At 46.9% G+C, this 24,491-nt stretch overlaps 1 protein-coding gene across 1 annotated transcript in view; it reads right to left on the reverse strand.

The window, feature by feature from the left end:
* Positions 1-3,975: 3,975 nt before the first annotated feature.
* The window catches only part of LOC138491567 (allantoinase, mitochondrial-like), a 2,117,278-nt gene continuing 2,096,762 nt past the window's right edge, over positions 3,976-24,491 (reverse strand). Inside the window, exon 12 of the mRNA XM_069618137.1 lies at positions 3,976-6,521. Coding sequence (XP_069474238.1) covers positions 6,360-6,521 — 162 coding nt within the window. The 3' untranslated portion in view covers positions 3,976-6,359. The remainder of the gene's footprint in view (positions 6,522-24,491) is intronic.

A 24,491-nucleotide genomic window follows, 5' to 3' on the forward strand; every position in this document is an offset into this window, starting at 1 on the left:
TATCGGACGCCGGCTGTCAATCCTGCTTGTACGCTAACGAACCTTGCTTGTCTCCCGCTTTGGTATCTACTTAGTGATTCTGTCTTGTTTACGCAGACATTCTGTTCACAAAGTAACGAACATTGCTTGTCTCGTTATTGGCCTCTGAATATCGATACTGTGTTGTGCACTCGGAAAGCCTGCTCACTGTCGTTCAAAGAAAATAATCTTATCTTACTGCAAGGCCTTGAGCTGCTCCTCGGTTTGCGAGGTGCATACCTGAAGCCAGCACGAATCCCCACTGCGGCTGGTGTTCAGTGAGACAAGTGTACTTGGCTGTAATTTTCCTGAAGCATGGCTTTACACTGTGCCATTTGATAATGCATGAATTGATGAGTTATAGTGCTGTTAGGTTAATTCATGTGAGCATCTGGAAGCCTTTACACAGGGATTCTTGTGTTTTGTAAATTCTGCATGGTGGTACTTCTGCATTTGAGGCTAATGTAGCATGTAGGTTGCAGTGTTGGTGAAGTGGGTGTCTTTCAGCATATTTGTCACCATGTGCGCACTGAGGCCTGGTGCAAAATGATGAGTGTGCTCCTTATTCTTCCTGCTGTTCTTTCTGTTGATGTGCCTGGGGTGAGGGGGCAGGAGTTTGATCTCAATTTTCCCTCTTCAGCACGGCAACAAAACCTAATATCCTCAAGCTGCTCCTGCATACTGATTCCCCTAGTTGGCAACCCCGGACTTACTCAGCCCCATACTTGCTCCAGACCCTACAAACCTCATTACACGAGCTGACCATCTTCATTGGACCCCTTACTAAGTATCAGGAGTGCACTCTTTCAGGGCACTCTGCAGTAAAAAATAGTGCACCACCCTGAATCTAGCATGTCCCTCGTGCCGTTCGGGGTAAGGCCCATACTAACAATCCCTTCCCTTATGTTGTATTCCTCTGGATATTTCACTGGCAACAGACTTGATTCTTTTACGCATCCACAGATCTGGTAAGATCCAAACTCCTGTCTCATACGGTTAGCATTAGGTCTTCTTATTCCTCTGTGCTCTTCAGTGGGAAGTAGTACAAGTCTGTTCTTTTGTGTGTGCTTAGTGGGTGTGAACTGGGTTGGAGAGCTTGCATAACATCGCCCAGGGTCAGACAAGAAACAATTCCATATAGCCTGGGATACCATCCCATAGACGTAGATTAATCTTCCAATTTGTGTCCTACCTTGTTAACCATTGTTTACCTGGACTTAAACTGTCTTCTTTTTCCTTTACAGCCTGGGATTATTGGCTGTGTTGTTCTCCCGCTCTTTCGTTTGATTTACCCCCTTGATCTGGTTATTACTGAATCAGCAAAGGGGTGTATCAAGAGAAAGATCTCACTCAGTGAGGAGACTTGGGTTAGGACTAGCCCAAATTATACGGTTACACAGCCTTGTGGTACCCACATTGAAACTCTGGCCAGGAAGCTGGGTGAGTACTGACATAGAAACATGCTAAGAGAATGCCAAGTTATTGCTGCTGCATGCTCACAGCACTTAGAAACCTCCACACAAGCAATGAGGCTTCCTAATTGGCACAGTTGTATTACTTAAGAGACAGATAAGTGGTTCTAACAGGTTAATCATGGGCAGAAGTGAAAGGCCAGCCAGCATATCCCTACAGTGCTCTATAGCTGAACTGACAGTCCCACTGCAGAAGACTTCTGACACGAGCAAGGTCAGAATTAGTGGCCTGGCACATACATTGGAGACCATGAATCCATAAACAGACACAACGAGAAGAAGATCCATTATGTGGTGAAAAGAATAAATATAATCAAGGCTAGAGATGATGACATAGAAAGCTGCCATTTGAATCTCTGCAAAATGTATGGGTGCACAGTCCCACATTGTGGAGCTGCAGATTAACAGAGTGAAGCCTCAGGGCAAGTGAAGTGATCTTTAGTGGTGATAGTCAAGAAGAGCGGCACATCCTTTAAGGAGCAATGGGTGGTCTTCTTCCCTGATCTTTGCCAGAAGATCCATTCAAGATGGTAGGGTTTACAGGTTGTCAAGAAGGAGCTGCTGAGGATAGAAATGAAGACCACTTGACTGTTTGAAGTTAGGCTCCAGGTTATGCCGAAAGGGAGAGTTTCTCCCAATTGAAGGTGCCCAAGACGTATCTGGATGGACGTAGGAAGGATGTGGGCACTTGAAGGAGAGCTATTATTTGTGTTCACTGGTGATGCATCTTGTTGTCCTTGCTAGCAATGGTATTTGAAGCTATCGCATTCTTCGATCATATCAGGTGAGAGGATGGGGTGTGCATGTTTGAAGTGTAATGGTTTTGTGTTTGATGGTGATCATTATTTGTGTACATTAGACCTTCCCCACTGCCTATTAATTTCTCTGCTCATTCTCTGTTTCCCCCACATGTTGACATTTTTCGGTGCAGTTGTGAGGGCAGTCGTTGTCAACAAGGTAGATAATTGTCAGATACTTTTGAAACTTTTAGTAGAAGGCATGGCCATTGTTTTGAAATCTAGATGAGGTTTTCATTAAACGTGTTATTAATCTATTGTACTTTGCCTTTTATTTATTTATTGGACATTTGAATGGCGCCTATACACAAGTGTTTCCAGGTGCCACAAGACAAAAAATAGGTCTGGGGGGACAAGGGAAAACAACAGTAAGGGTCGTACTAGGCCTTGTGACATTCTTACTGTGCAAGTGTAAACAGATTAACAAAAACAATACTATGATGCACAAGGCTTCCATGTTATCCCTGCTATTAATGGATCTGCGTGAAATTACCGAGTTGAAAAATCTGACCACCAAAAGTAATTCTTTTTACATATATATGTGGGGGTGACTTCCACAACCCCCCCACCTTACACCTATACATTTTCATTTACTTTATCCCTCCCATATATAAGTATGCAAATAAATGGGGGTCGGACTTTTGGTGGTATGACTTTTCTACTTTGGTAATTTCGTCCTAACACCTTTTAATGGGATGTGTAACTGCAAGTAGATGTCTATTAATTGCATTTATGTACAGGATATGTAAGCAACACAAACAGGCCTTGATCTTAGGTGCATAGGTTGCAGAAAAATAAATAATGCAGGTATTCAGACTGGGCAAATCACATTTTCCGCAGTGTCTCTCTAGTTAATTATAGTCAGCAAGTCCATTCCATCCTATTGATGAAGCCCAGACCAGACATATGAGCATTTTGCTGTTGAATATGCTTCAGATATGCAAGGTTTCAAATGTTTTGGTAAATTGGATTTAGTCCCCAAAGCTTTCTTTGCTAACTGAATCCAAGAATCACTCTTGCTACTTCTAACAACATAGGAAATCTTGATTTTCTGAAACGATGCAGGTATAGATAATTGAATGCTCTAATGTGTGTCATGCAGGAGACTGGCTCTCTGGGACATTCCCACGTTTTTCTTACATACTCCCTTGTTGATTAACTGTGTTGGGCAGGTAACTACCAGGATCTAGTTGTCCAGTTTTTGATTGCAGAAAGAATTACGGGAAATAGGAGACATTATGATGGTCTCACAATTCAAACATTTGTACACATTCAAGATCAGTATAACATTCCATCAAAGCAATTCCTTAAACATCATCAAATACTCCTTCATCTTTTGAATGACATCATACGTGAGATTTCCTTCTCATATAATAGATGCATATCAGGATTAACATCACTAGACCAAATTTGCATCTCAAGACTTTTTACAGGATACATGGCAATAGTCTGTATCTTTTTCTTTTTTTAAAAAGCCAACATTTGGTGCACCGCATGCAACAACCACATTAATGTCCAGGTCAATATAGAATTCCTTCAGTGTATCCCACTAAATTAGACTCCAGCCAAAGATTGTAAAACCATTTTGGATCTGTGTTTCTGTACAAAGGAACTTGCTCAAAGGTAAGACGTATCCCAGTTTTAACAAAAGACAGGTGTCCCATTTTTCAATAAATCCACATGAATGCTTACAAATGTACTCTTTATTGGGGGAAAATAATGGTTTGCAAAGCACGATCAACAAAAAAAAATATGGAATGAATTTAAGGAACAACTATTAGAAACTTAGAAGATATAGCAGAGCTCAATGAATGCATATGATAGCTGTAAAGTGGCAAATAAACATTTAGACACATTGTTATCCACTCAATCTGGAGGAATTGATTGTGAATGCTTTCAATGGGAATACACACAATTTTATAACTAGGCAAGGAAGAGATGAATGGCTCGAGTAATAGTAAATAACATGAATACCATAAATTGGCAACTGAAATTCGGATTGACATTATGCCTTTAGTTGTCTGAGTTAGGTAATATGTTTAAGGGGGCATACCATGTAAAAGAGGGAAGGTTGCTGACTATCAACCTCATTACAAGTTGGCCGGTCCGGAAGGAAAGTGCCGGTAACAATGTTTAACAGCACCTTTTCGGACCAGCCAACTCCAAGTCTGCCAGTAGGGGCTCTGATCTATGGGCAGGCCTGACTTGCCGGTAGATCAGGCCCCTACCTGCAGATAAATGCTTGAATCACTGGCACCATTACAAATGGTGCCAGTGATTTAGGCAACCCCATCCCATAGGACTCCATGGAATGGGCAGTTATCGGCATCTCTGCCACCTGTAATATCCCACTAATACTGGGATATTGGGCGATGGAGAGGGAATGGTAGATCCCCAGTATCCTGCTGGAATTATCAGCGGGATACCGAGGAACTCATAATGAGCCCCTGTGTCTGGGCAACTGAATTGGCTACAGGTAAAGATACATCCATCACCCCAATGTTCTGGGACAAAGAGGGCCAGTATTCATTCTCGAATGGGGGAGGGGGTTCATAACCATTAGTATCTCATGCTATTTGCCATTTATTATTTCAATTCCAATTGCCAAGGTCAAGGCAGCCAGGAGGAAAAGGGCACACAGCACACAGAGGGGACTTTGTGGGGCATGACAGGAGGCTTGCAGGGCTTACAGTGGCATTTGTGGAACTCTGAAGTGGGTGTGAAGGGCTGTGGGGCACTGGCTGAAACAAAACAAGATGGTAGACCTAGGGGAGAGGCAAAGGGGCAGGGAGACGAACATGTGGGTGGTTACTGGTAGGTTCCACCGATGTTGATTCCTTACTGTCCAACACATCTCCCCTGGGTGCTAATGCAAAGTTAATCATTGAGCAAATGCTCTCGCCCAGCTGGCTGGAAATGTTCTCTGAAGACCACTTTCAGGAAAGCTTTAGAGGTGCTATGGTAACTCTACAGTTTCCCTAGGGTCAGGAGAACCTGGCCATGTGATCTTGTTGTGACATCTGGTAAGGTGGGAAAGCAACACCCCCTCCTTCTACCGGTAGCATTTTACCCCAATTGTAATAAAAGGGAATTACTCTAGAATTTAAATAATGCACACCTGCTACCAAAAATTGCACAAGGGTGGAAAATGTGGTGGTCTTGGGCGGGTAAAAGTATTACCAATAAGTCAGATTGTCACGTATCGTAGTAACAAAGGTATAACAAGTGTCAAGTTAATGTTTTCTAGTCATCACAACAATTGGGATTTTCACAGAGACAGCTAGAAACATAAAATATTAAAAGCTCATGTCAAGATTTTAAGAAGGTCCAATGGGTACTGTAAAGATTTTGTTCCAAAATATTTTATGAGTATATATATTTTGCATTTTTGGGGACAGGATGTGCCATGTAGTAAAGTATTAGCTTAGAGCCCCCACACGTAGCTTCAAATCAGTTTAGAATACTAATTTGATTTCATGTGGTATTCCACAGTTGTATATTGGATCAACAGTCGTGACAAGTGAATGGAGGTACAAATGGCCCTGCACTGGAAATAAAGTGTTATAACTTAGAGTGGCATCTAGAGAATCCATAACATAGTAATGTATCTAGAATTATAAGCATGCTAGTTTCTAGTTAGTCAATCCAGTAATGGAGATGTGGACTCTCGGGGTTCTCTTGATCTGTATCCCATGCCATATCCCACAAACAAACATGTGTCCACATTTTAGCTATGTGCAGTAAAACACGTATCAATGTTATTGATCTGAAATTGGCACCTTGCACCTGTTCCCTATAACTTGTATGAGTATTAGTAAGGGATCTGCTTTGTGTTTCTCTTGCTATGGAATTGCATGTTTTGTATACATATACACATTTCTAATCAATGACAGATTTTGAAGCCCTTAGTTCTATTGTTCTCTTGTTCTAAAATTGCTCTCTTTGTCTTTATTTCTTAAGAGTAACATGTTTTATATTTGCTGTTGAATTATCCTCCCCAGTCCTTCACTTTCTGATTTTCCAGCCTGTAGTCCTCTCGTAAAACGTACATTCATGCTTCAGTTGTTTCTCATCAGTAGTAAGGGGAGTTGCCTTTATCAGAACTTTTGCTCTGGATCAGAATATGATCTCCACATGGCAATGGGCAGAAATTCCCATCCTGGTAGATAAGGGTGCCACGCAAAATAGAAGCGAATACCTGACCTCGAAGGTGGAATCCCAGGTAGGGTGTCAACTGAGAATGAGAGAAAAGCACAGGAATAAATAATTATTTTTATAGACCAATCTAGACAGTCAATCCTCACCTTCAAGAGTCTGCCAATCCATAGGTAAACACATTGGGGAAATGTGAGTGGAAATGTAGGATAGAGGAATGTACTTGCAGGAATATGGGCTACAGATTTATTGTCACCATGAACTTTTCCTGATCCAATAATAAAGAAAACTGTAACTCAGTAAGGCATGGTGCCATCAGGGGTTTTATTGACAACTATTTGTCTCCCGAACCATATTTCAAGTTCATCTTTCCACCTTCGCTGGATTTCATTTGTGGGTGTCTTATCCACATTAGACTGCCACATTAATGAGCTCATATTCAACAGACTCAATGCACTCACATATAGCTATATCCTAATATACATCCTCAGATCATTGAATTCCCTTCTTTCAATGTATTTCCAATTGTACCTTTGTAGAAAGTTATCAACTGAATAATTGGCCATTATTGAAGCTTTGTAATTTTCATCAATCCTATAGAAACACAATATTTCCACTATTTACTTAAATTTGCAAATATGCTAGCAACAAGTACACAGTTGTCCTTTGGGCTATTCAGAGGCAGGGATGTGCTCTCACTGGACCCTAGATATGCCTTAGTTATCAATTTGATACAGCCCTTCTGAAAAGTGCTGTTGTTTCTTACCAAACAAGCTCTTTCATCCAGTGGCATCTTTGTACCTGCCTTGTGTGTAGATGATATACATATGGAAAATACTCATTCATGCTTACAAATGTTAGGATCTGTTTTTGTGTATCTATGTACAAAAACCTTTTAAAAAGCACAAGGAGCCAATGCAATGGTATCATGTGTCTGTAAAAAATGTAAACTACGTTATAAATAGAAAGCTTCCTTAGTCTGTGTTTTAATAGTTTTTTAAGGTGATGGTTTATTATCTTCTTTCATGAGTGCCACTTGTATTGTGGTACACAGAATGCATCCTTCTGCAGTGAATTATAGTCTGCACCATATGCATGGTTCTCCTGCAGGAAAAGTACTGAAGTTACAGTATGTTGTTGAAATAGTTGTATGTTGGGATACTGGCTCACACAGATGTGACACTTCAATTTCACACTCCTATTTATATGATCCAAAAAAGAAGGGGAGGGTGGGCTCTAAAATGGAACACTCCAGTGCTAGGCTCTGTATTTGGTCTGATGGTCTCAATATCTCTGTGCAAGGTCACAGGTGGGAAGAGGTGAACCCACACCTCTTGTATGGAAATAGTGGAACGTCCTGGTTACCTTGCAAAATAGAGGTTTTTTTGGTGAATCTTTTGAACAAAAAGATTCTAACGCTGGATGCTGTGCTTCAAAAATGTGTTACTTTATTCTCTGTAGTGTAGACACATGGTCTAAAGGTGGTCAGCCGACACATGTTTCGACCCATGAGGGTTCTTCTTAAGGCAGGTTGAAGTAGGTAAACGGTGTCTAAACTACAGAGAATAAAGTAACACTTTTTGAAACACTGATTCCAGCGTTAGAATCTTTTTATTCATAAGATTCAACAAAAAAACTCTATTTTGCAAGGTAACCAGGACTTTCCATTTATCTAATCCTATCCCAATTTTCACGGCTAAGAAGACAGAGTGAGGGTTCAAAAATCAAAATGTTTGCGTGACGCACAGTGTTCTGTAGTTTAAGGCTGCACTGAGCGTTGGTGTATCTTACTGACCTTAGAGGGTGTTACAGCACAGACTGATCTTGGATACAGAAATCTTGTCGGAGGGGGTCTGAACTCAGCCTTTAGGATGTCATCTTTATTGGGGGTGATTTCAACACACCTTGGCCCTCATTACGACCCTGGCGGAAAGTGACTGACCGGACCGCCACAGCGTAAATAGCGCTTCCGCCATTGCACGAAGGAGCAAAGTGCGGCCCATTCCGACCCATCGGGCACGAGCACCACGGCATGGCGGAAGTGCAAAGTCCGCGATGGCGGAAATGACCCCAAAACGGCCCACACCGCCGCCGTACGGCGCCCTAGGTGCAATACCGCCACCCATCACAGCGGACACCGCAGTGTGCGCCTACCGGAAAGTACGGTGACCGGAAATATACGGAAACAGAAGTTAAAACATGGGCCCGGAACGGGAAACATCCCGCCGTACACCTATAAAACCACTAAAACCACACAACCACTAAAAACACTACCCTGAGACACACCCCAACCCGTCATCCACCCTAGCGAAACCAAGAAAAATGGGAAAAGTAGCGAAGAAAGCGTGCGACCGCAAGCGGCAGGTCCACTTCTCCCGTGAGGAACTCACCGTGCTAACAGAGACCCTCCAGGAGAATGCTGCCGTCGTCTTCTGCACGCAAATGACCAGGACGGCACTTGCAAACAAGAAGGCCATATGGGCTCTGGTGGCACAGCGGGTAAGTGCGGTGGGGACCGCACCCCGCACCCCACAGCAATGCCGAAAGCGATGGGACGACCTGCGGATACGCGTCCGCAGCATACTCTCTGCCAACCGCAACATTGCCACAGCCACCGGGGGAGGTCCTGAATCACCCATCAAGTTGACCCCCTGGGAAGAAATCTGTGCCTCCACCATCGGAATGGAGAGCATAGAGGGAGTCGGAGGGATGGAGAAAGGAGTGCAGACATCCGAAGATTCAGGTAGGTGGGCCAAATAAAACAATGCCAAATCCACAAAGTCCATCCATGTGAAGTACCATGTGTCCACATAGTGCAACAGAAACACATGTCCAGGAGAACGTCCACACACATCGGCCTGATAGCGCACGTTAAAACCCACAATAAATACATAAATAATTAAAAACCCCTAAAACACGCACTACACGTGCAGCAGGCACACCCTAACTGCAGGCTGCCAAACAACTGCACCCTCACTCCACACACAAATGAAAGCACCTCCAAGGCCCCGACCCAAATCACCCTCAGGTACCACCCCAATGCATGTGATACAATGCCATTCCAATTCCCACAGACCCATCAATAACCCTCGCCCTCCTTTACTCCACCACAGGGTCCGATCCAAACGACGAGCTTCAGGACACCCCTACCAGCACACCTGCAAAGAGGGCCAAGACCAACGGCCAAAGACCCTCCACCTCAGCTGCACGCATCAAGACACGGCAGCAGCACAAATCAGGTGGCAGCACAGAGGAGGGAACATCAACAGGCACCCCAGCAGCCAGCATGCCCACACCACCACCACCACAGGTCCCCCCAACGGATGCCACAGAAGGCACTGCCTCTGGTGGCAGCAGCACCATAGGTGACACCCCATTGATGGCAGCATGCTCCGACACAGAAGACGGGGATGTCGAAGTCAGATCCATCCATGACCTGTCCCAATCCCCCTGTCTGTCCCATCCCGTACAACATGAGGATACCACGCAGGGGCACCCACAAGACGACGACTGGCCATCCCCCACAAGCCCTGTGGCAAGGCAACATGAGGACAACAGCCCCTCTGTGACACCCCCGCAAATGGCCATGGCCCAGCAGAGGCAACAGTCCCTCGACCAGTTAATCCTGCAACAGCAGCAACTGGCCACGCTCCTCAAGGACCATGCCGATGAATGTGGGGGCACTAAGGCAGACATAGAAACATCAACTGAGACACTTAGGGCAGAAATGGAGAGAGGTACAGAGACACTAAGGGCACAAATGGAGAGTAGCACCGAGAGCCTGGGAGTCCAAATGGAGAGAAGCACCGAGAGCCTGAGGGGGGAACTGCATGCGACGTCCAAGGACGTATGTGCCGAACTTGCCGCAGTGCGCCGTGTGCTCACTGAGCTCTCGCAAACCCTTAGGGACATGCATGGACGTGAGCAGGCAGAGACATCATCCGTTGCAAGTTCCGTCCAGGGCAGCCCCCAACGTAGATCTGGGAGGAACCTGCGCTCCACAGGCAGGGGTGCCCCTGATACCCGCAGAGGGGGCTTGCAATAGCGACTGCCCACTGACAATGAGCATCTTTGGACACTGGTGTTCGGGGGGGAGGTAGGAGGGTGGAGGGGGTGTGTTGGGCTCACTTGGGTGGCGGGTCGATAGGGTGTACAACATGATATCACATATGCCATAAACAGTGCACGATCAACCAATGAGATGTGTGGACATTGATCTTTGTGTACTAGGCCATCATAGGCGTACAGTCCATATTGTGCATGTCCCAGACACACACAGTGCCACGAGTCCCGTGTCCATGTATCAGCCACCAGGCGTGAGTGCTAGAAGCATACATCAATGAGATGCTGACGAATGTCACGGCCCTCCGGTGCCTCGCAGACTCCTTGAGGTGCTGCCACATCCCCACCCTCATCATGACCATCATCAGGTGCTTGCAGTTCTGCGTCAGGGGGCATGGGCACATTTCTACGTATGCACATGTTGTGGAGCATGACACATGCCATCACCATCTTTGCAACCTTCTCATGGCGGTACAGGAGTGCCCCGCCAGACCTGCTGAGGCAGCGGAAACGACCCTTCAGTAGGCCGAATGCCTGTTCAATGACTACACGGGTACGTGAGTGGGCATGGTTGTAGTCCTCCTCATGCTGGTCCCGTGGGTTCCGGACTGGTGTGAGGAGCCATCTCTTCAGTGGATATCCAGCATCACCTGTATGTGGACGATAAACGTATGATGTGGAATGCCATTGCTACGTACGCACCCCCCCCCTTCCTGCCAGGTCATTGCCGAATCACATACCCCACATTATCATGCATGTAATGAGACTCATCGAGTAGCCAGGATCTGTTCCCTGCGTGTCGCTCCATGTAGCGTGGTATTGTAGAGTTCCTCAAGACCATAGAATCATGGGTTGATCCAGGGAATCGGGCACAACAATGTGTAATGATCCTGTTGGAGTCACACACCATTTGTACATTCAGAGAATGAAATTGTTTTCGGTTGCGGTACTGGGCCCCCATGGCATGTGGGACGACCAATTCCACATGGGTGCAGTCGATGGCACCAATGCAACCCGGTATGCTGGCAAGTGCATGGAATCCCACTTTTGTGTTGGTAATTTCCTGCTCCGAGCGTGGTAGGGAGATGTAGTCGTCTGCGTGCTGCAGGAGGGCATCGAGCACTTGCAATAGTGTCCGTGAGAACAGTGGCTGAGAAATGCCATGCAACTGTCCGACTGTGTGCTGGTAGGTGCCTGTGGCCAGGAAGTGGAGTACAGACACCACCTTCAGTAGGGGTGGGATGGCGGTTGGGCTATCTATCATGCTGACAAGGTCAGCCTGTGTCATGTCCACAATGGCGGCTATGGTGTCCCGGTCCAGACGGTAGAGGGTGTGGATCTGCTCATCAGTGAGGTTGAACGGATGTGCTCGGAGGCGTGGGATTGCGGGCTGCCTGCGTGGTGGTAGTGGCTGTGCTGGCGGCCCTTGCTGGCCCTGCCTTGCCCTCCTCCTCCTCCTGCGTCTCCTCCGTGCGGCCGGTTGTAGTTGGTGTTCGTCTTCTTCTTGGAGTTGGAGTACTTGCAGTGCTATCATGTCCCCCAGGGCCAACATCGCGAGTCCTGTCGGTAGCATTTCGGTGTGGTTGTGGGAGGAGACTGGCTGTGCAATTTATGTGTTTTCAGGCTGTATGGCCTCCACCTGTGGTGATTCATTCCACCTGTGCAAACTGCTCTCCCCTTTGGCCGAGCACGTCCCGCACACAACGCTGCAATTCGGGGAATGGCATCTTGCTATTGCAATCATGTATTTGTACCCGATGGCCGTGTAACATTGGTTGATATGTTCATTCTGCTGTGGTCCCATTGTTTCACATTCTATCTGTGCAGTCGCGAACAGACTTGTGAAGGGTCAGTGGAACGTAGTACTCGAGTAACGGTGGGCCCTCATGCATCACTGTACCGAGTTGCAACGACGGGCGGGGCGTCCCATTTGTGGGTGAAGGCAGTTGCCATTTTCACACACAGCTGCACTCGATGGATTAATTAGTGATTTCAAACGGCCACAGATGCCTCTTCGACGTGATGTTGCAAATGAGGAATTCGAAGGGCGTCGCTTTCGGTTTTCAGCTAGCGGCGAGGAAATGCCCACAGGTCTGACTGCAAATATAACGTACTATTGTTCAATGTCCTTGGGACAGGGGCCATGGCGAGGATGCAATGATTGATATGAATGGTTTGGGATGCGCAATGGCGACGTGGGCGATGAGGCCGGACGTTCCCAAATACATGTTACTTCACTACACTGGAATTACGGGCTGGGGCACTGTGGATTTTGCAGGCTGCATAACGCACAGACTCAATGGATATTTCTAATGTTATGTGAGTAAATATTCAGGCGTTTTAATCCCGGGATGAGGGAATGATGAATGGATGCATGGGCAGGTGATTTGATACAGAGTTTGCCATGTACAGGGCTTCTTGGGATCTATCCGCCTCCCCTACGCTATGTGATGCAGGGCTGCCATAGTGGGACCATCGTCTATCTGGCCTTGTTGAGCCCTCCCTGTCTCGACGCGCTCTCAGACACTTGTGTCCATGCACGTTACCAATCCCATCTGATGGATTCTGTTTTGACAGACGCATACACAGGTACACTCGTTTGTGATGGTGTTTACACCTCGATATAGATAGTTATGAGTCGCAAGTGGTTTTTGGGTGGTGATGGACCTTTGGAGTGGGCTAGCATGCATATGGCTGTGGATTTAGTGTGATCATTGAAGTGAGTTGTTGGAATGTAGTTCTGATGGCCATTCTGTTCTTTTTCTTTTCTTTTGGTTGACAGGTATCTCCTCCCCTTTTGCCACTGCCATCTGTATGCCACTCCTGCAGATGGGTTTTACTCCCGACACCTGCTGCTTCGTGTTAATCAGTGGAGCAGCATTACGATCTTATGGGACGATCGCCAATGGGCCACATGCCCTTACGCAGTACTGGTGGCTCGGAGCAACATTTCGGCCTTTCAGCTGGACTAGTGCCTCCCCATTGGGACGGCCCTGCGGTTCTGTGCGCTTCCATGTTGCCTTTTCGTACGTGAATGTGGCTCTGTGTACCATGATGGAACAGGGCGTCACACAAGTAGTGGCTGGTCATTTCTTGCGGATGCAGCCCACAATGGTGAAATGTGTTTTGGAGTTCATGGCCTGATGGCTGTATGGGCTTGGTGATTTTGTTGTGCATTAAATTTCTATTCTGATTTGGCCCGTGTAGCGTTCTTCTTTGCAAGTGATGTGGCATATTCCTATTTGGGGAGCGATGTATTGTGAGGAGATCTGCATTGGGTTCCAGCTTCGGAGTTTAGTTGCGTGGTACTGTACTGGGCGCGTTTGCCTACGAAGCCCGTGAGGTCAGGGATGGGGGCTGCCAATATGACTGTTTGAATGTTGTCATGCTCAGGGGCGGGGGATTGGGTTTTGTGTAACAGATGCCGGTCAGCCAGGTGGACTGGTGGAATGATGTGATTTTCGGAATATTGCTGGTCGCAGGTGCCTGTGTTTGCGTGCGTTTCTTGGTGGGGGACTGTGGTTATGTCCATTGGGATGGCTTCTGTATTCGTGCCATCTGTGCCCTGCAGCTCCCATTGGCCCCTGTTGTGTTTCTTTTGTTCGTTGGCATGCATGGGTGACTTGTACATTTCAATGGTTGCATTGTGACTTCATTGCACCTACGGGGAGTTGTACTTTGTGGGCAGGGAGCGGTGTACAGGCACTCAGTGGGGCCGTTTACGGTTGATTCGCGATGCCGTACTTCTCACCATGGCGGAATGGTACATTCCGCCATGCTTGATGGCGTTAGGTACATGTCCGCTAGGGTCGGAATTGGCGTACCCTTGCGCCATGGTGGTGTTTACGGTTTGGCATGGCGCGCGCGCGCGTGCTTGGTGCAGTTAGCGTTGGCGTTCACTACGGTGTCGCTAATGGCTTCGTACTTTGCGGTGACGGGTCATAGTCGCACCGAGCGCTATTCGATGGCGGTATTGCATTTCCGCCATCGTTTTCCGAATTCCGCCAGGGTCGTAATGAGGGCCCTTGTCCAAACATAGATAACAAACTGCAATATTCCTTCGACTTTCCGGTTAACAAACGTTCAACATTAAATATAAAACAAAGTGCAATGTGGGCTTCTCTTCTAACTACCTGAAGCTTAATAAAACTAAATGGGAATGTTGAAGGAGATTTCCCACCTGCTCCAACATAGCATCAAGGGGAGAGTATATCCTTACGTCTTATATCGATTAAAATTGGGCTTTCTCTTTGAATTTTAATAAATGTAAAGCTTTTAGAGTTATTGCTACCTCACTAAGTGATCATAATTGTCTGTTAGCCTGTTTGCACTTTAAACTCACATAATGTAAACCTGAATGTCCTATGAGGAATACTAACTGTGGCCCCCAAAGGTAATAGAATAAGGTGAAACATTAAAAAACACAGCCATTTTTAATCACAGCATTACAAATCAGTTAGATGGTTTAGAAGAATAGGAATGACATTTTTTCAATCCGCTAATCTGCCACTCATTTTTGGAAGATGCTCTTGTCACTTATCATTTCTGAGAAGCCCAGGGTGTATTAAACATCTACATTGCTTTGATAACAATGTAGTTGAGATTAAGAACATTCTTGCAAAATAGATACAAAATCTAAAATATCACACTCAGCCTAATTCAGATAAGCTTTTTGAAGCTTTAAAAACTGGCTTAAATGCTAACATTTCACATTGTTCAATAACGTTGCCCAATTCATGCTGAAAACACTATTGGGGAACAGGACTGCTGAGTTCAGGAACATATTCAATTTAACTAATAAGTAATCTCAGGCACAGCAGCTTTGCCAGATTTCAGAGACACTTTGGACAGAGCATTTCTCCACTATCTATAGTCCATCAAAAACAAACTATGTATCTTTTAACAGCGAAAATGTGCTAGACACTTGCAATTTAAACTTTGATAAAGATGTCATTTATTGGCACATAAATAAAATAAGAATTTGCGGGCACCCGTCCTTGGCGTGTCCCAAATAGTTTAATCAGGAGTTCTCCAGAATCTTGGACGGAGATACTATACCACTTGTTTTCACAAGTTAGAGGGACACGCAGCTTTCTGGCACTTCAGCATGAGTCATAATTTGTTCCTATTCCTAAAAAAGGTAATAGGTCATTTACCTATTAATTATCACCCAATAGCACTAATCGATGCTAATAGTAAGGCTTTTGCTTCCATCATACTGAGCAAATAGGAAAACTGGATTTGTGAAACAAGACATATCTCCAAGTACCAAGCAGGTTTTAGGAAGTGTCTAGGTACTTCCTTTAATGGTTGTATTTGATGTTGCATTCAGAGTCAATCTTGGACCAATACTGGTTATAATGTTTATGCCTCAATATATCTATCTGCAGCATTAAATTATGTCAATTGAGCTAGGTTGTGGGCTAAATTAGCCTCATAGGGAACTCCAAATTGCTAGCTAAATATTGCATCCAAATCAAACTAAACCAACAGTGTAGTCTTACAAGGCGATTTCAACGGCAAGTGTACTAAGGCAGGGTTGCATTCTCGTGCCCTGCCTATTCACAGGCCGATTCATGGAATTCCTCACAAAAGTGTCGCACGCGGCTGGCGCACAGCGTGCCCGTGCGAATGTCTGCGCCAGCCGCGTGCGATAAAATCAATTTCCGCGCACAGCGTATTCATGGATTCTCGCCTCCAAAAGCAGACGTGGCGCAGAGTGGCGCAGCGACCCTGCAGCAGCGCCAGTTACGCCCCCAAGAACGCCCTCGTGCAAGGAAAAGCCATCAAGATCGCAAAACCATTGCAAAGGGCTGCGCCAACCCTCTACCAGTTTACCGGACTGGCAAACAGCAAACGCAAAGCGGGGAACGTGTATTACGGGTTTCTGGAACACGCGTGCGCGAGAAGTCTCACACGCGATCTGGCCTGGGGGAGCGTGTACGTGTATTTCAGAGGTGCGCGAGAAGTTCCACACGCGATTGGCCTGGGCGCGTGTATTTCAGAGGTGCGCAAGAAGTTCCACACGCGATCGGGCCTGGGGGAGCGTGTGCGTGTATTTCAGGGGTGCGCAAGAAGTTCCACACGCGATTTCAACAGGGTACGTGTATTTCAGGGGTGCCGGGGAGTCCTACATGTGATTTGGCAGTGTGGGTCCTCCCAGGTGTCCCCTGTACACCCTCCACGGCCCCTGCAGGCAGCCCACACCACAGGGGACTACCCTGCATCCCTAGTCATGTCCCGCAGGCAGCCCACCCAACATGGGCATGCCCCCCTGCAAAGGCACATGTCTCCTTGCACTACTGATCACCAACTCATGTCCCCTTGCACCCCCACACCCAGCATTGCGGGGCACCTGCCAGCAGGCCCCCACTCATGTCCCACTCATGTCCCCCTGCACCCCCACCCCCCAGCATTGCAGGGCACCTGCCAGCAGGCCCCCACACATGTCCCCCAGCCAACATGTCATCACAATCTAGATCCCTGGCCCTTATGGTCAGCCTCCAAATGCAAAACACCCACTCGAGTATTGCATCCACCCACTTAGAAATGGCAATGACATGATAGAACCCCAATAGCAAGTTTGGAAATGAACACATGGCCCTCACATACACCCAATGGGTGTCAGTGAATCTCAAAACCCATATCATGATATGCATGATACCAATGAGATGATACTACACATTGAAGTTTGATGAAATTTTTTTATTAAAAACAGCATAAATGGAATTAAAAATAAACAAATGACAATGGGAATCAAAAACCAAAAGCAGCATGTCCGTAAAATAATGAAAAAACGACAAATCATAATCCAAAGGAAAGGTGTCCAAACTCACAGTTCAAGAAAGTAAATCCAAGGTAAAAACAAAAACGAAAACCATTGCTCCATGGGTAAATCAAAAAAAAAAAAAAAATCCAACAGTCAACTATATACAGATAAACAAACCAGGGTCCATGATCCCAACTGAAGAAATGAAACCTACATAAAAATACTACCTAATAAAATAAAACTATATACAAAATGTGGCCCATTGTCCAAAAGGTCCAAAATAAATAAAAAAGCAAAGGAAACCTAACACTAACTACATAACTATTTACAAGGGCAGCGGGCTAGTCCGACGGCTCACTGGTTGTTGTCATGGGCCAGGGCATCATCGAACTCCTGTTCAATGGCTTGGAGGCGGGCATGTTCCCTGGCCCCGAGGTCCCGCAGGGATAATGCAGTGTCCAGCTCCAACTCCCTGCGAAGACCCTCGAGGCACTCAGCCCGCCTCAGCGCCCTCCGCATGGAGTTCTCCGCCCTGACCATTGTGAGCCGTTCCTCCTCTGCCGCTCCGCACCTATCTGCTGGCCCAACCGCTCCCACACGGAAGCCACTCCCATTCCAGGGTTCTCCTGCCCTCCTGCCGATGCCTGCACCCCTGATGTTGATGGCCCCGAGCCATGATGCCTCCCACGTCGAGCCTGCCGCTACCTCTGACGCAACTGCCTGTGCCAGCACGACAGCATCCAGGCTGATGGAAACCACCGACGCCGTCATGCACGTGCCCTGCCCGATGATGCCGTCACATCCTCCATCTGCTGGGGTCCAGTTGCTGGTGTGTCCACCCCTGCTGGACCTCCGACTCCCGACTGTGGCAGGGATGGGATCCCCACCGAGGTGGCTGCATTGGTCGGGGCAGGTCCACAGGGGGCCCTGGTGGCATCTGGGCCGGAAGACGGCATGGAGTACGACTGGTGCATATCCTCCACAGAGGAGGAGAGGGTCGCCAGAGTGCCCGACACATGTACGAGACCCCCGACCATGACCGCTCCCAACTGGGCCACGTTGGCACGGTGCTCTTCGTGATGACGTGCGTGCTCCCCCCGGGAAGCACGAACCTCATCACGAATGACAGCCGTGCGCAACGCGACACCAATCAGGACCTTCTCCATACGGCCAGGGGTCCCCTCGTCCGCAGGTGGAGGGGAGTCAGATGACATGGACATCCCCCCTACCTGCGGACGGGCCTGGGATGGGGCATCCCTGCTGGTGCATGGTGGTGCAGTCACAGTGTCAGGGACAGTGACATGCACAGGCACCTCCACGGTGACCTGTGATGCCTCTTGCCCCTGCCCCTGGACTGCACCACTTGCACCAGCAGGGATGCCCCCACCAGGCCCCATGTGCGGCTCAGTAGCGGCCTCCTCCTCCTCTGTGGAAACCACCAACCTGGATGGCCCCACACCGTCTTTCGCCATTGCAAGCCCCTGTGGGGGCTCACCCACCCCTTCCGCTGCAGCCGTGGGGGCATCCCCGCCGCTTAGATCCACAGCGCTGTCTCCGCCCTCTTCTTCACTTTGCTCTGTGTAGAGGGAGACATAGAACACAAGCATCAGGGTACTGTACAATGGTCCCCTAGACAGGAAGCAATAGCAGATGAGTGGCACTGTCAAAGATCACCTCCATCATGTCCCTCCACAACACATGGGTCAGTGCAGGCAAAACACATGCAGTAACAGGCATGGCGCATGCTATGGACATAAGCAAACATGTCCAAGGGCTCTTGAAGCATACAATGTTGTTTTTGGACTCACATGCATCATGGGTCATGCCTATCACATGCACACACTTCAACGTACTTTCATCCATCTGGACTCGTACACCCCAGGCACATTGGATGCAAGGATAACTAGGCAGCATCAGTGAATCTGAACATTGTCACAGACATGTGTCATGCATCCATGGCATCCACAAGTCACAGACATGCAGGTCAGAAACACAGACATGGACACCATACATGTACATGGCATCAGCACCCATCCCTCACCCACACCCATGTCCAGGAACAGAGACTGGCATGCTCTCATGTGTCCATTCTGCATAGGGCTCCCCATGTTACATTTAAACACATACACCAACCGTGTGCTTCACACATTACTGGTCTCACATGCATGACCATGATGTCCCTGCACACACACACGCGTACATGGCCTATGTCACACATACAGGCAAGTATCAGACAACCAGCACGCTGCAACATGCCCTGTCTCACACAGCAATGCTTGGCCACTTACCGCTCGACTCCAGACGGGTCTGCCTCTCAAGGATCTGGGCATGGAGCGCTGGGCGTACGCATTCCAGGACCCTCAGCTGGATGGTACTCATGCTGCTCCGGCCCCCCTCCACGAGGCGCCGGGCCTTTATGAGGGTCCTGGACCTGAAGTCCTCCCAGCGCTTCTTGACTTGCTTGATGTTGTGGGTTGCCACCCCCTCCGCGTTGATGGCAACCACAAAGTCGTCCCAGATCCTGTCCCGTCCTTCCTTGTCGGCGCGTGGTGATCCGAAGAGGGCATCATAATGCCCCAGGACAAGCTCCACCAGGACACCAACTTCCTTCTGACTGAAGCTGGTGGCCCTCTGCCCCTCTGGCTGGGGGTCGCCAGTGGTCTCGGATGGTGTTTGCCCCGACATGGCGACCCCCGAGGCAGGCGTGGGTGGGCAACTGGGTCCTGGGGCTGGGCTGTGGAGCGATGGTATCCCAGTCGGGAGTGTTCTGTTCCAGCAGGGGTGGACACAGCAACTGGACCCCTGCAGATGGCTGATGTGCAGGCACCAAATGGCAGGGCACGGTGGCAGCAGGCAGGCAGGCAGCAGCAGATGGCTCGTGGGAGGCTGCTCGGGGCTCTGGGGGGCAGTAATTTGGCCTTTTGGGCAGGAGCGTGGTCTTCCGTGTGCTTACGCGTGGCCAGCTTGATACGGAGTGATTTGGCACGTGTAAATTCTGCACGTCAGCGTGTGAATCAAGGAAAGGCCCTTAGCGCGTAAGCGCGTCAGCACGCATACGCGATTCCATTGGACCAAAGGCCCTTAGCGCGTATGCGTGTCTGTGACGTATCGCGCACGGGCGTTGCTTTTCGTGGGGTGCGGTGCGTGTGTTTGCAGGCGTTGGGGTTCACACACTATTACTTCACAGCGGGTGGGTGTTGGCTACGCGTTCTTCTACACCCAAGGCAGACGGTGAGCGGTACCCTGCTCCCCCAGGCCCGATCGCGTGTAAAACCACCCGCGAGCCTCTGAAATACACGTACCCCGCTCCCCCAGGCCCGATCACGTGTAAAAACACCTGCGAGCCCCTGAAATACACGTACCCCGCTCCCCCAGGCCCGATCGCGTGTGAATACACTTCTTGTGCACCTCTGAAATACACACGCCCAGGCCAATCGCGTGTGGAACTTCTCGCGCACCCCTGAAATACACGCGCCCAGGCCAATCGCGTGTGAAACTTCTCGCGCACCTCTGAAATACACACGCCCAGGCCAATCGCGTGTGAAACTTCTCGCGCACCCCTGAAATACACGCGCCCAGGCCAATCGCGTGTGGAACTTCTCGCGCACCTCTGAAATACACGCGCCCAGGCCAATCGCGTGTGGAACTTCTCGCGCACCCCTGAAATACACGCGCCCAGGCCAATCGCGTGTGGAACTTCTCGGCACCCCTGAAATACACGCGCCCAGGCCAATCGCGTGTGAGAAACTTCTCGCGCACCTCTGGAATACACGTACACGCTCCCCCAGGCCCGATCGCGTGTGAAACTTCTCGCGCACCTCTGAAATACACGCACATGCTCCCCCAGGCCCGATCGCGTGTGAAACTTCTCGCACACCTCTGAGATACACGCACACGCTCCCCCAGGCCCGATCGCGTGTGGGCCTTCTCTGGCGCACATTTTTTTCCTGCGCAGGGACGCTACCGCCTGCTTTCGTGTGGCAGACATGTATGGGCCTGTGCGCGTCTTTGGCCGTGCGCTGTTTTTCCCTATTCGATTCCATGAGTACGTGTTGCAGGCGAGCGTGTGGGCGTTCTGCGCACTTGCCTCCTGTACTTCCCCCGTGACGCCCATATTTTCACGAGTTGTTCCCCATTCTGCGTGTGACGCCCCGTGTTACGCCTACTTTTGTTATGTGCGCCGCGCTATGTGCGAATTCGCTGTGGCCTTATCGCACGGCGTTCGCTGACCTGTGCGCCAGCGTGTGCCAGCATGCGCCGCGCACTTTTTCAGCGCACATCCCACATTTTGCGCGTGCACGGACTTCCATGAATTGATGTGCAATGTTTTCTGTGCGATAATCGCACTTGCACTGCGATTTTTGCTATTTTCTCTGATTTACATCAGGCATTTGAAATACCTGGTCTCTTTCCACCAAGAATTACACAATTGTGTGTATGTTGGCTCACATATGCGGATGATATTGTCATATTTTACATTACCCCTATTGCCCTACAGAGTGCCCTGGTCTTTTTACAACATTAGTTAAAGACAAGTGAGTTGTAATTAAACATAACAAAAACAAAGATAATTAATTTTGCCAGTCCAAATAATCAAATCAATTTAACTGGTATGCAGATGGACTAAAGCTTTCCCAACTCAGTTCCCGCACATACCTGGACTTTCCAATTCAAGATACTAATAAGAAACATCACGTTACTCTGGTATTAAAAAAGAAGAGATGGATGTTTGGTGCCCAAATGTGCATTATTACGAAGAGATTTTGCCACTACTCACTTCAACAATTAGTGACGTTTTACAATGGTAAAGTCATACCCAGCTTAATATAAGGTTTAGAATTGTGGCACAAGGTTAATTGGAAACTTCTGCAGGATTAGAAGACCTCTTGTGGCACTTGCCTAATTGTGTTCCCACACAGGCTATACACTTTGAATTGGGCCTGACCTATTTAAAGGCGAGTATTCAATGGAACATTCTGCTCTTTTTGAATATTGTGATCCCAGAGGAAAGGCCCTATTTTGTGAGATAAATACCTGCTGGCAAGAACGTGTGGCTGAATGTGTTGGTAACCCAAGGTCTAACATTGATCAACTACCTGAACACAGATTGCCAGATCATTATAGACAGACCTCAATCCGTTGAACATAACGTATGGGAAAGTGACTGGATCGACACAAATGAAATGGTAACTATATAAATTATACATATTATTAGATGAGGTGTAAAAAAAAACCTGGATTATATCCCACGAATACCTAAGGAAATGCCCCAGCCAATACCATAGAGACCTATTCTTACAATTCCAATCAAACATTTTACAAAATAATGAAATAAAGAACATAAGGGCTAGTCTCCTAAAGACAAAGTCGATATGATCCTTTTGTAAGGAAGAGCAAGCTGAGTCCTGGATTCATCTGATATGTGTGTGTACTTTTAAAATGTTAGTATTATTTCTATCTCTTTACATAAACGCAACAGACTCTTTGCAATCTGATTAGTTTTGGCATAGAATGGCATCTGGTGAAAACACATCCCTGATGCAGATGCAAAGAATTCTGACAAACTAATCACACTAGACACTAAATGAATTCAGAGCAAGCTTGTATGCATCGACTGAATAAAAGAAGTTATAGATATTTCCAGGCTCTAATTTAATATTTGCATTGTTGTTTCATGCAAGCCACGCAACATGTATATCTGCATTTATGATTTGATTATGAAACTTTGGACTTTTCTGTATAATATTATTGCAGATTCGATTTTACATTTTCTACAATTGTATATGAAAGTTTGCTCAGTTCTATAATGTATTGTATAAAGGTGTATTTAAACCATATATTCAAACAAACAAATACAAGAAATATCGAAATGCATTTAAGAGAATAATGCAACTTCAACCAACAAGCTATAGGATAATCAAGACAATAATTGACAAAAATTAAATAAAAATACCTGCCTATATACATCTCGCTATTATAAGCCCATAAAGGAATTCACTCTCATTTCAAACAATCTGGTTATAAATATATGATATTCTAAAAGATAATAGGCATGCTAAACATTTCTACTCTGAATTGGCTCCTCTAGACTACATAACTTAACTCATGACTTGTCATATATATATTGCATCAACTTCCCTCTTCAGGTGTGAGATAGTGAATGTATTATCTATGTAGAGGCCACTTGACATATAGACAATGACTGGCTAGCATGGGACTATGTGTTAAGCCATGTACATGAAAAAGGGGACTTGTTTACATTAGCCCATGTAAGTTTGAATTCACAGGTGTTACGGTCTTCAGGAAACTACATGCTATATTCTGAACCCACATGCATATGGCATTCCTTGAATGTGTGGGTGCAGATCACTATAAGCATGTGTATGTGGCTTTCACTAAACATGGATTTGATCTTTTCATTTATCGCCGTGTGCAACTATCCTTGAACATTTATGTATTCCTTTCAATGTTGATGGATGCCCCGCTTTAAAGGGGGCCTACAAGTGATGCATCCAGTCTCCTTATATTCTTGTGCCTGAGATGTACTATTCTCCAGTCCAAAACATAGTTGAAAAACTGTTTCCCTCCCACTTTATACATGGCGCTATCTATGCATTGAAAGACAAGAGAATTAAGAGGTTTGCAATTAACACAATTATTGATGAATTGAATAATTTGTTTATCACACTAAAGATCTTCCTGTCTGCATTAAATGCATGATGTCACTCCAGGTAATAATATTATGCATTTATACTTTGGGCCAAGGTTACTCTACACCACTTAAAACTACGTATATTTCAAATAATACTTAACTTTACAAAAGCAAATCCACTATTACATTTTAATTTTTGTTTTTCCATTCCATTCTCAAACTTTTATTCAGTGTACACCTTCAAGTCAATAACACAATAGAGGAAAATATTTATTTCAATTGACAAGAACAAAATACAATTACATACAATTGAAGGACAATACACTAATTAAATCAAATAAAATCAAAACAGTTGATAGTTACTCTATAACTTAAAACCTTCACAAAAAGAGCAATTTATAAGAGTATAAAAAAACGAGGAGCGCACAGCTTGGAACCTTGCTAAACATTAGTCGAACATCGGGCTCATGGCATATTTGCTTCAAGGCTTCAGTTTAGAAACCTCACTGCACAAGTTGTATAGCGGATCCCTAGCTCCCTCAGAATTGGTCTAAGATAAATGCGCC

This window comes from Ambystoma mexicanum, chromosome 10 (assembly GCF_040938575.1).
Source record: "Ambystoma mexicanum isolate Mex_15411 chromosome 10, UKY_AmexF1_1, whole genome shotgun sequence".
Lineage (NCBI taxonomy): Eukaryota > Metazoa > Chordata > Amphibia > Caudata > Ambystomatidae > Ambystoma > Ambystoma mexicanum.